Consider the following 12,968-nt stretch of genomic DNA (forward strand, 5'->3'; position numbering starts at 1 on the left):
GAAAGGAATAACAAAAAACTCTTTTTATTTAATTGTGGATAATATTTATTCTGCTTTTGAAATTTTTTTGAATGAGTTTTAGTCTACTTCAGTTCTTTTTACAAATAAGCAGTTATGTTATAGAAGATCTAACATACAGCACCATACTCTAGAGACATGAAATTCTAAAAATGTTACAGCATGTGTTACAACTGATTAAACAAATTAATTCTTCTTGCTTTCTTTATTGCAATATGTTTTATGTCACATAGACACAGATAGGTGTTATAGCGACAATGGGTTAGGAAATAGCTAGGAGTGGGAAGGGAAGCGACAGTGTCCTTAATTAAGGTACAACCCCAGCATTTGCCTGGTCTGAAATTGGGAAACCATGGAAAACCATCTTCAGCGCTGCCAACAGTGGGGATCAAACCCACTATCTCCCTAACGCAAGCTGATAGCTATGTGACCCATTCCGCACAGCCACCTGCTGGGTTTCTTCCTTTCTTGAACTTCGTACTGTGCTGAGTCTAGTCTTTACTTTGTTCTTTGAACTTATATTGTTTAAGTGTTTTGTTAATTTTTTTGAAGTGGGAGGTTAGGTTAAGCACAAGACTTATGAATTAAGACCATTTTGATATTTAAATGAAGCTAGAGTTCCATGCTTCGCGAGAGAAGTAATCACAAGACATTGTGGTTCACACGTGTGACCAGAAAGGTATTATGAAATTCTAGAGATTTTGACTACGGGCCTCAAGACTCTATAGAGTGAGAACTCTCATCCCTACATACTGGTAGAGTACTGTAAAAGGATTTCTATAATTATACACAAATCATTACTATAGGAGTCCTTTCAGACTAATTTCAATTCATCCCGAGAAACATATAAAGTGAAAATCAATCAAAGTTTTTCTACGAAAATTATTTTTTAGAAGTACTGTAATACAAGCCTTTGTACTTAAGAAACAGTCAAAATAACCAGCACGTTCCATATCTAATATTCAGAACTATGAGATGGAGGGAGATCATAAAATTAATCTCAACAGTCCAAAAATGTTTATATCTTGTGTAAATACAATTCTTAACATCACATAAATATACATTTACATATAAAATGTGCAGTTTAAAAAAAGGGGTTTTGTAAAAAATCTCTTCCTTAGAATATATATATCACACTTCAACCAATGCAATTCAAATGTTACAGTTTAACAAAATACACTAACAAGTCTTAAATTCAATTATTGTATTAGAAATAGAAATGAATCATGTTTTAAATTGTCACAATGTTTATGTAAATACTTTGTACAAATTTTTGTAAATATATATATGTATGCATAAAAATGACAAATGTACATTTAAGTTCTAATACAGTGATAATACAGTATAGTGAATATACATTCATGATTGTTTTGTACAGTAAGTTTTGATATGGTAATGAAATGAAAAGTGAAATGAAATTTATTTTTTTGTTTAAGGGAAAATCATTTCAGATTAATCTTCTTTACTAACTGTCCTTACGCTGGTCCTATCCACAACGTATAGATTAGCTTCAATGAGCAGCACACTAATGTCAAATGATGGAATGTAATAAGACAGATAAACAACAGTACAGAAACCCCCCCCAGTAAAACGCTCAAGGAATTGCATGTTAACTGTGTTAACTTGGACAACATATTAAAAAGAGAACCAACTGAACATACAGTCCAATTAATAGATACACAAAGAACTGTTGAGTTCTGGGACTGAAGGAACCATCAACTAAAACAGTCTCAAAATCTTCATATTTACCTGAATTTCATTTTCCTCCACTGCATTCTCCGAATGACACAGTTGCAGTGACTGAATCAACATTCTTTATTATTTTTAATGTTGATGACGGGTACCTAATGAATTAGAGAGTTGTTTCTAAGTAAGAATGGTGTTTTTATCATATTTCCTTAAGTTTTCAATCAATCAATCAATCAATCAATCAATCAATCAATCAATCAATCAATCAATCACCACTGATCTGCTTTTAGGGCTAATTCCCTATATGTTGTTTACATAGTCTTTTCTTAAGCTCAGGCATTTGGAGAATGTCTTTCATGTAGGACACAAGTTCAGGTTTTGCCTTCTTACAACCATCCTTGCAACAACATAGAAAAGACTTGGATAAGTATTTGTGAACAATCCATGGGATAGTTTGGCCTTATCTGGCCCGTGGCACAGACAAAAGTTATATGAAAGAACATCAAAATTTGTTGGGGGGAAAAAACCTGTCTTCCTTCCATAACATAAAGAGCAAAACAACAGGCATGCAAACCTAACACTATGTCCACATGCCCTGGACTTCCCAAATTCTATGGAGTCTATCAAGTTTAAGAAACAGCCCTCATCCTGGGCGAGATATTTCCAGACCCTGAAAACTGGATCCCACAGCTGGTCTATATTCCTCGAGTCGTCTGCCTAGATGTCGAGTCACCATTGTTTTAACATCAATCATACATTCGCTATAATGTTCAGGTCCCAGAGACTTCAGAGCCCAATCTAAAGCCCTGATTTTGTGTGTCCTCGGAAATCACACCCGAACGACTTTGGCTTGGTGTGCTGGATGGTTATTCTGCTGGAAAACAAATCCTTGGGGATAACCTTCTGGGACAAAAGGAGCAATGCCTTCTTCAAAATATCAAAATATCTATGAATGGTTAACCAACCATGGATGTGCTTCAACATGCCACTGTAACTGAAAGATCCAGCCCCAGCACGGCATGCTAAACTGCATCCAGACTGCGGTGCTGGTTTGTGTAATGTAGGTCATATCTGGTATCAGGATCACGATACTCTCACAGGGCCCTGTCAGTTAACTGAGATGCTTCCCCATTCTACATTCTCCTAACTGATGATAGGCTTTACAGTCCACAGCATGCTCCTCAGTAATTGCCTCCTTCCCAAAGGCCTTCGGACTACAAAGATCACTACTCCTTAAACAGTTGATCCTTCTGTGGTACAGTGGTAGTGTCTGCTTCTACATCGTAAGATCACTGGTTCATACCTAGGAGAGGTAATTGGATTTCTGAAGGGTGGAAAGAAAAGTCCATTTTATACTTAATATTGCATGATGTAGGCATGTAAATGATCTCTGGTGAAGCACTGGTGTTTACCTACAAGATTAATTAAAAAACTCTCCCACAGGTTGCCTAAGAGAGATGTGGGTTCCTCGAAATTGACCTTCATGTTTTACATGCCGGCTTAGAGATCTGACAATGAGATGTAATAATGGTTGACTTACAGCAAATGCCAGTTGCTCAGTAGCAAAAACATGTACAAAGTGCCTTGCGTCCTTCCAAATGCACAGTGCTCACTACCTGGGACTTGAACAATTCATGTGCCATTACTAATTGTTGTACTGTACAACTACTAAAAATGTGATGATGTGGGAAGATCATAAGTTCATTAACATTGCAAACACATACCAAAAACATTTAATGGTCCAATTGACTGCTCTGTAATTTGTATCCATGACAAATACGGGGTGATCAGACATGCTGTATTCTGGCATGCAGTGTTTTTACTGTCAGCGAGCAGGTGCTAGTTTGCTGCATTTGCGTCAAGGTCCAGTAGCAGGAAGGCAAACCATAGAAAAGTTTCACAAACCATTTTAAGAAGTTCATTATTTAATAGAATGCAGATAAATTAGGGGACCGAGGGGGTCACAAATCCCTACTAACTACTCTGGTATGTAGAAACACTTAGTGGATTTCTCTTAGACATATTGGCAGTATGAGCAGTGGCAATCTTGCTGAATAAAATGCAAAATCACACTTCCAGTTGGTTAATTCTCTGAAAAAGGGAGTTAATATGTTATTCCCGTAAGTAACAGAATCAGACGGCACACCATACACAGACTTTTGCATCATGGAGGTGCACTTCATCTACGAAGTCAGCTTTAACAGCACTCCAGTAATGAATGGTTTGTATACACACATAATCACAGAGGTGGAACCAGAACATTAAATGCGGGTCTATTTGTCCATTGTATACACTACCCAGACTCCACTCAAAAAATGTGCATCTGCATATAGGGTTACCTGGTTGAAGAGCATATGCCACAGTTATTTTATGACTTTAAGTGTTGTAATTTAGTTAGCAGCTTTTTGCAGAGGCCCATATGAAATTCCCACTAGCTGTGCAAGATGACGAAGTGACCTTTAAGGAGAATTTTCTAAACTATGACCATTGTCATCTTATTATTCTTCAGTGAGAACCCTGCAATGCTTTTGATTTTTTACACTAGATACTTCCAGTTTCCTGATTTTTAAATTTTTTTATTATTATTTTAAATAAAGATTATGGGCTGTTTTAAGACTTGGAATGTGTATACCTGAGAATCTTTCTTGAAACAGTTTTTGAACTTCACAAGCCGACTGAGTTAACACACATGAATCATACATAAAGACACACTCCACCATTGAAAATGCATGATCCATAATACCCTTTATGACTAAGAATTAAGGAAAGAGCAAAACCGGCACACACTTCGGAACAACAGAAATGTGAGTGTGACATTGGACCTATATACAAGGTCAGCTAGCAGGGTTAAGTGCGCACACAAAACAAATGCTGGGATCAGGAAATAAACTGTGTGATGGCATACCTTGCCCTCCCCTTTCTGTGCACGGCGAAGTAACGTGCAGCTCGCCCACAGGAAGAACACCGCGCGTGCCAGAGTGAGCATATATGATCAGTCTATAGAACAGGAAATCTTTAAAAGATTTTGTTTTTTGTTCTTACACACACAAACCTCATATTTCCAGGAAATATGCTGAATTTTGCTACAACATTAATAATAACATATTTACTGGATGTTTTATAACAGTGATATTTAAAGAGATAACTGCAACTAGTACTTGGTCTTGCAGTTAAGTCCATGAATCTTTTGAGAGTCTTAATATAATTTCTTATTATGAATTTTATGGAGAATTCGTGTCTTACCACATGACAAAATACACATATAGTATCAGAAAATCAGAAGTTTAGTTTACAAAAACAGTTTTTAGTTCAAAATCCTTATGAGTTTGTATAAAAATATTTTTCAAAAACACTTCAGGTAACTTTCAGTCAAAATTATTGATTCAGAAATGTTGTCATCTAGTCATCCATAAGTGTACTAACGAAGAAGGCACAAAGCAAAATTTGTAGTTCATTTTGGCTTGGAAGTATAAAAATTTAGAAGTCCTTGAAGGTAGCTGTGCAATCACAGAATATAAGTACAGATGTTACTTTCATGGTCCAGGGTCCATTATTTATTTATTTATTTATTTATTTATTTATTTATTTATTTATGGAATGCCAATATGGAATATAAATAAAATTATATGATACCAGAAGAAACATTCAGTTGAATACAACGTTTACATACTTCTATTTGGCAATGATTCTTTGTTTGTCCTTGCATGAATAATGTTTCAGTAATTGAGGCCAATGAGAGCTAGTAAGCCAGGTCTCAAAATGCAACTGTTTGGATTGGACCAGACTGATTGCAGTGAAACTTGGTAGTATAATCAATCAAGATACCAGATTATTACTGCATGCCTGCTATTGTTACACAGGCTGTCCACAGATTACCAAAAAATGTGATTCTGAACTGGAATCTGTTTCCTCATTTGTGCTAATAAAAGATCATATTAATAGCATGCACTTTTATATATAGATGACAAAGACTTCATACTGCATTATATTATAGCTTCCATTATAAACAGAAGTACCACAACCCTAATATATTTGCATATTTTATGTGTTAGTAAAATAGGTTTTTAGTGCATGGAATTCTGTTTGTGTTGTCAAAATCTTATTTTTGCTCTGAAGTGTTATCTGTAAATTTTACAATAGTACTTCATACCTTTCAAAACTACTAGAGAAATACATTAAAATTAGGATCATAGACTTTCTAGAGGAACATAAAATATTATCTCCAAACCAATATGGATTTAGAAAATGGAAGATGCCATTTATGCCCTAGTAATTTATTTTTATAAATCACTAGTTAACAGAAAGCAGTACTTCTAGACCTAACATAAGCTTTCAACACAATTATAAGATATTGTACATTACTGTGATTTAAGTATGCATATGAAAAACTTTGTGCAACCATCAAGAACACCAATTTTCACAGTACATAGCAGGAAAACAGAGGTGCTGGTATATTGTTAAAAGGAAAGATCATGAGCCAATATAGAATAATATCCTGGCTAATGCAAATTAAATTTTGAGGAATTCAAATATATCAGCATTCATCAATAGATTTATTTAGTATGTAAAATATCTCAACAGGAGGAGATAACTCATCTTCCAAGACATCCTTGAAATCTTTCGAAATACATAAACACTGGTGTCGATGGAGAGCATTCTCCATACATCAATCATAATCTACCAGCATCTCATCACAGTTTTATAAAAATCATATCAATAAGCAACATAAGAAACATTAACACTAATGATGACCAGACAAATGGACGCTTTACTTACACTGTGCAGTACAAATGGTGATGCTATAGAGCCACTGATCCCTCATCCTTCTTAATTTACACATTTGAGTGACCAATTTCTATATATAAATGCATTGGAGAATGTCTTTATAAAAAGGGAGAAATCTCACAAGGGGCACATGCCATGATAGGTGCCCATGCTCCAGAAAATTCAATTTACAATTCTGCATGTTGTAATACCATGCTCTGCAGAATACTAGTTCATATACAACATACATCTACACGTAGCATAAGCAAAGCAGAAGACAAAATATCTGACACATGATAACTGGAATACGAACATTCCATTCTGAAACCTGTACTTAGGAAACAGACCAATTATCTAGACTGAGTTCATCAGTAAATGTCTCCTACTATGCGAAGCACACAGGTTCAGGTTTCCTGAACTTCCAATACACACTTCAAATAGGGTGTTAATGAAGGATACAATTACTGTTCATCCCTCATCACAATAAATAGAAATAGATAATCACAAGACATTCGAGAGAAGTTCGGTTTATTAAAACACTGTTCAGGGAAAACATCCCAACTGATGGATATGCCTAACCTGTACCACAAATAATGTTTTTAAATCTCATTATCATTAGAAATCTCACTGATGGTGACCACTAATTCATTGAAGGTGGGTCGGTCCCTTGGGCTCTTTGCCCAGCAGCTCAAAAGAAGAGTCTGTAATGACTGAGGTGCAGCTTTGTGGGGTTTTAACTGCAATTCATGTTTCTTCAGGGCGGACTTCACAGCATCGTCGCTCATTTTGGCAAATGGCAGTTCACCTTGGTGGAACATTTCCCACACCAGGCAACCAAACATATACACATCTGACTTGGTTGAGTATTCATCTTCAAAAACGGCTTCATAAGGGAGCCAGCGCAGTGGGATTATCTAAGGATAAATTCATACAAATATTAATGGAAATCTAAATATGTAATGGTAAAGATACAGTTAAATTTATCAAGTCTCATAAAACAAATTGCATGTTCTGAGAGTAACTACAATCTTAGCCCTTAACAATGGACAGAGATTGTTTATAATACTACCATGAATGCGAGGTCTTGGTGACCATCTATGTCATTTTATTAACAAAAGAAGTGAAATCCAATTTTTATTTTTACAATATCACTTTAATCTGTCAAAAATCACATTATCATTTAACATTTGACAATTAATAGAAATTCTAATCACTGCAAATTCCAAGCTTTAAAAAAAAATAGCTTTCTTTTATGCTTGTAACTTAAATATTAGTTGTTCATCTGTTCATGCATTTGTGCCTACAGAATAAGAGGAAAAACATAATGACAGATTAGGGTGGGAAGAGGGAGAAATAGAAAGAAAACACAAAAAGCTGAGGACAATCTGCACATCTTCATACACTCCTGTCTACCTGACTCTTGGTTGCCCTCTTGGTCTTTTGTCTTCAAGTTTTAGATCATACTTTTGTTTCGGTAATCTGTTATCTTCCATGCATCGCATATGTCCATACCATCTAAGTCGCTGCGGTGTTATTCTGTCCTGCAGTCTTACAACTTGAGCCTGCTTGCGGATTTCCTTGTTACAGACTCTGTCCCTCCGTGTCATACTGATCATTCTATGGACAAATCTCATTTCGGCTCCCTGGATTCTACTGACATCTTTACTTCTCAATGTCCATGTTTCACAAGCATAGGTCAGGATTGGTACGTAATAGGTTTCATATAAGACTCTCTTATATTTAGTTGGTATTTTCTTGTTCCATATTATGTCTTTAACTATTTTGTAGAAGTTGCTACCTGTCTGAATTCTGTGGGAAATTTCCTGGTCTATAGAAGCAGTATCAGTGATAACATTTCTAAGATATTTGAATTGAAGGTTCATCTGTAGCTGTTTCCCCTGCCATCTGATGATGTCGTCGATTTTGTGTTCAAGAAGTGAAAGGCCTGAGCTCTATCTATGAGATGATGATTATGGATCATGGGGGAGTGTTCTGCACTTCTGTTGGCAGCCTAGCACTGGGTGCTGGAAAGTACAACCAGTACTACTGTTCGATACACTTTGAACTTCAGACGATTCAGCATTCGCATATCTCACAGAACTCCTATGACCTACCTCCATCACATCCATGGAAGATTAATCCGAGCCCTTTCTTCTTTGCCAATGTAACAATCATTCTGCAGACGTGATAAAAGGTACTGAACACTATCTCCTTTGGTTAAAGGAACTCCATTAACACTAGAACAGCGGAAGGGGTCAAAATGACACTCGCCTTCAATTTTTCTTTAATAATGTGTGCATTCTTGTATAATTTATCTTCAAATATCTTGACTTTTCGTTGTTTTTCATCCTGTATACGGTGATGTATCGCACCCAGCAAAATATTTACATTTTCATAGATTTTTTATATGACATACCCTGGACAGCGGTAGGGTTCAACTTGACACGTGTACAATTCCTTATTATAACACAGCAGTTTGCATTGTCAGACAACAGTGTGTATCCAGCCTGGATTATTAGTATTGTTGAACTTCTACTGTCAAGTGTTCCAGCTTGTGGGATTATTGTATTCATCTCATCATTTAGAAAGTGTTCTTCTTACAGACATGTCGTGTTATGATTTTCTTTCTACTGACAAGGTGTCTCATATGCTAGAAAATTCAGATGTTGAGTCTGATAGTGAACTATCCGATTCAGATGGTGATTTCTTGCTTGAGACAAGTGAAGATCATAATGTGACAGAGGATGAATTATTCGCAGGAGAAATTGAAAGTGCTTATCTGCCTACAAACTCGCCCCAAATGTCTGTCTTGGTTAGGTGTTTCATCAGCAAAGATGGTCGCCCGGGACAGAACCGAGTGGGAGGTCTTGGATTTGAGCTCTTCATCTGGAAGTCAGGCTGCAGTGAATGTTCTGAAAGAGCGAAGAGGTCCTACCACATACACTTTTACTTCAGAGTTGACGATTCTGACATTAGTGCCTTTCGTCTCCTCTTTGATGTATCGATGTTTCATCTAATGAAACGATACACAGAATCAAACGCTCAGAAAGAACTCAAGAACACAGGCTGGAGCAAGGAGATGTGGTTGACCAAATGTCTTGTAAATATACCACCAAGGCAGAAGGTGGCCAATGCATGTCTTTTACAATATCCTAGACCTACCAGCTGTCAATGATTGGGTCATTTACAAGCAAGTAATGGGTAGGAAGATAAAACGGAAGAAGTTCATCCTCCAGTTGGCAAGTAAAATAACAGGGCGGGATGAGCAAGGGCAACAACAACAACAACAAGAGGCAGTGGGACTGTGTCCATCTGAAAAGCAGAAGAAGTGTCGAGTTGGTCTGTGTAAAGGCAAAAAATCTAGCGATGCCTGCAGCAAGTGTCTCCAAGCAGTGTGCGGAAAATGTGCATGAAAAGTAGAAGTTGTGTAAGCAAAATGTGTTTAGGGTGTTTATAATTTTCTTAAAGTATTTCTAAAAATGTATAATTGTTTCAATGTGGACAACTGACTAATGAAAGGTGTTCAATTGTTTAATTTTGTGAAAAATTCCTTAGAGAAACAGAAATGTGGTGCAGTTGTTTGTGATTATTCATGTATCCATGAATAATATAAAAGATCCATACACTAATGTCAGGTCATTGTGTGTAAAATGCATTTGTAGAAACACAGTAGGAGAAAATACATCTCTTATGGTGTTCTATTTTGAACATTTCCAAGCATTTCTTATGAAGTGTCAAAATGACCCTTACCACTATTCCAGGAATGTGAGATTTTCAGCTGTTCTAGGGTTAACTTGTACAGACCTGAGGTTGGGCAGGTTTCTAAGTATTCAGTTTTATACAGATTCAGACGAAGGCCAAATTGGTTTAGGCAATCTTGCCGTACTTCCTCCTGATCTTGCAAAACTTCCCCATTGGTGGTAGCAATCAAAATGCCATTGGCATTGAGATGGGTCCAAGGAAGGCCCTTCAGCAGATTATGGGTAATGGTGTATGACCCAAGATGAATAAAATCAGAGTGCTGATCTCTGGCATTTGCAGACTATCTGAGAGAAATATCCAATAGGCCTACAGAGCAATGAACTCATCTGGTGGTATTTGCACAAGGCATTCCGACCCAAGTAATGAGTGTTTCAGGGACTTTATGGTCATGGAGAACATACCAAATCTTTTGATGTGGTACAGAATCAAAAGCCTTCTCCAAGTCAAGGAAGACCAGGTAAAGTACGTTTATCTTCCGCCAATGCTTCTAATATATGCATGCCAGAAAACAGTGATCTAGTCTCTTGTTAACATGTGTTTACGAAATAGCGTGTCTGTGGCTGACTACTTGCGTACTTGGTATAAACAACCACCAGCTCCACCTATCCATCGACAGGCTGTTTGACACATGATGCAAGCACAATGCTCTCCAGATCTCTTGAAACCTCTCACGAGCAGCAGGTCATTGAGACAGTCTTTAGGAATCTTCACAACCCGTCTCTTGCATTTCCACTCATGCAGGAACAGGACATTATGAACATTTCAAATTGCATGTCAACAGTGTGTTCTAAAGTGTATTACATATATTCAGTACAAAATTATTCATGACCCATATTAACAAATGTAAAAGTAAGATATGTGGGAGCTAAACCTGAGCTGCTCAAACAATCACCATAATACTGGACTTATTAAGATTGATTTCTAGTCCAGACTAAGCTAGCATTATTTACTCCTTTGAGCATTTCTGCAAGCCCTATTTCAATGCTGGCAAGGACAGCTGACATCAGCAAAGCGCAAGTAGCCAGTCTTTTTGCTCCCAATTTCCCACATACCCACTCCATAGTCTCATTTAAACCCCTGATCACCCTCCAGCCGATATCCCATTGATAACAATCTCTGCTCCTTTAAATTTCTCCTGCACCGTCATAACAGATCCTGTACATTCCCAACTATCTTAGTACCTATTCCTAGTTGGCCTTCCTTTGTTACCAACTTCTTCTTACTTTTACTTCTAATACTACTAATGAAATGCCGTGTGGCCTCCAGAGAGGCCTGGTGTAGGTCTTTTGATTTGACGCCCGTAGGCGACCTGCGATTCGTGATGAGGATGAAATGATGATGAAGACGGCACATAGACCCAGTCCCCGTGCCAGGGAATTAACCAATTATGGTTAAAATTCCTGACCCTGCCGGGAATCGAACCCGGCACCCCTGTGACCACTTAGCCAGGGAGCTGGACAATACTTCTAATAAAATGTAATCTTTTTATCTTAGTGTACTTCTTGAAATAAAACTACTAATCATTACTTTCTGGTAATCAATATAAATTGCAGATGATACAGCCTTGTATACGGCCTATGATAGTGTTATAAGAGATAAGATCTGGGAGTGCCTGAGGAAAAGAAATGTGCCCGAAGGACTGGTAAGGAAAATTCAGATGTCGTACAAAGACTGTACTAGCTGTGTACAAATTGGGGAAGGTCGATCATCATGGTTTAAGACCAAGAGTTGAGTTCATCAACGAAGTACACTGTCCCCACTATTATTCATCATTGTTATGGACAATATAATGAAGAACATCAAGGAAAAGTTAGGTGAACTGAATGCAGTGGCCTTTTTCTGATGATATCATGATTTGGGGTGAAACAGAAGAGGAAGTACAGACCAGACTCAACATATGGAAATCCCAGTTCCAGGAATATAACCTCAACATCAGCGAGACCAAGGCAGTGGTGACGGCAGTCAACAGAGAAGGGCGTCCAACAAATGTAAAAATAGGAGACCACTAGCTAGAGTATGAGGATAGTTTTCCTTACCTTGGAAGTGTAATCACCAATGATAATTTGGTCAGAAAGGAAATTACAAACAGAGTGCAAAAGGGATCAAAATTCTACCAACAAGTAAGAACACTTTTATGGGATGACATGTTTCCAAACCAGGCCAAACTAATGATGTTTAACAGCTATTTCATACCGTTATTGACCTATGGTATTGAATCATGCACCCTCACAAAAAGAGATTCATCAAGACTCCAAGCATCAGAGATGAAATTTCTTAGATCTACCATCCAGAAGACTAAGATGGACAAGTTAAGAAATGAGGAGGTGACGAAAGAAGCCGGAATAAAGACGTCCTTATTAGCACCTCCAGACTACGGTGGTACGGCCATGTGATGAGGATGGAGCCTACAAGAACAGCCAGAATAAATTTGGAAAGAGGTAGAGGGGAAAAGACCTGCAGGAAGACCTAAAACCCAATGGATGGACATGATCAAGGTTAATCTAGATACCAGAGGATGGACAGTGGATGATGTTTCCCATGACAAGTTGTATATGGACCGGAAGAAGTGGAAGAGGCTCATTAACAGTACCCGGGAAACTGGAACTGTACAGTGATGATGATGGCCTTGTTTGCTGCAACAATGGAGGAAGCAAGGGAGCAAATTATTGAACTAGAGAAACAAGCAGCTAAAACAGATCTCCATATCTCCTTTGAAAAATAAATAAAATCATGAC

At 37.4% G+C, this 12,968-nt stretch overlaps 1 protein-coding gene across 1 annotated transcript in view; it reads right to left on the reverse strand.

The window, feature by feature from the left end:
- Window positions 1-6,920: 6,920 nt before the first annotated feature.
- The window catches only part of otk (off-track), a 426,112-nt gene continuing 420,064 nt past the window's right edge, over window positions 6,921-12,968 (reverse strand). Inside the window, exon 17 of the mRNA XM_068228745.1 lies at window positions 6,921-7,385. Coding sequence (XP_068084846.1) covers window positions 7,071-7,385 — 315 coding nt within the window. The 3' untranslated portion in view covers window positions 6,921-7,070. The remainder of the gene's footprint in view (window positions 7,386-12,968) is intronic.

Source organism: Anabrus simplex, chromosome 7 (assembly GCF_040414725.1).
Source record: "Anabrus simplex isolate iqAnaSimp1 chromosome 7, ASM4041472v1, whole genome shotgun sequence".
Taxonomy (NCBI): domain Eukaryota; kingdom Metazoa; phylum Arthropoda; class Insecta; order Orthoptera; family Tettigoniidae; genus Anabrus; species Anabrus simplex.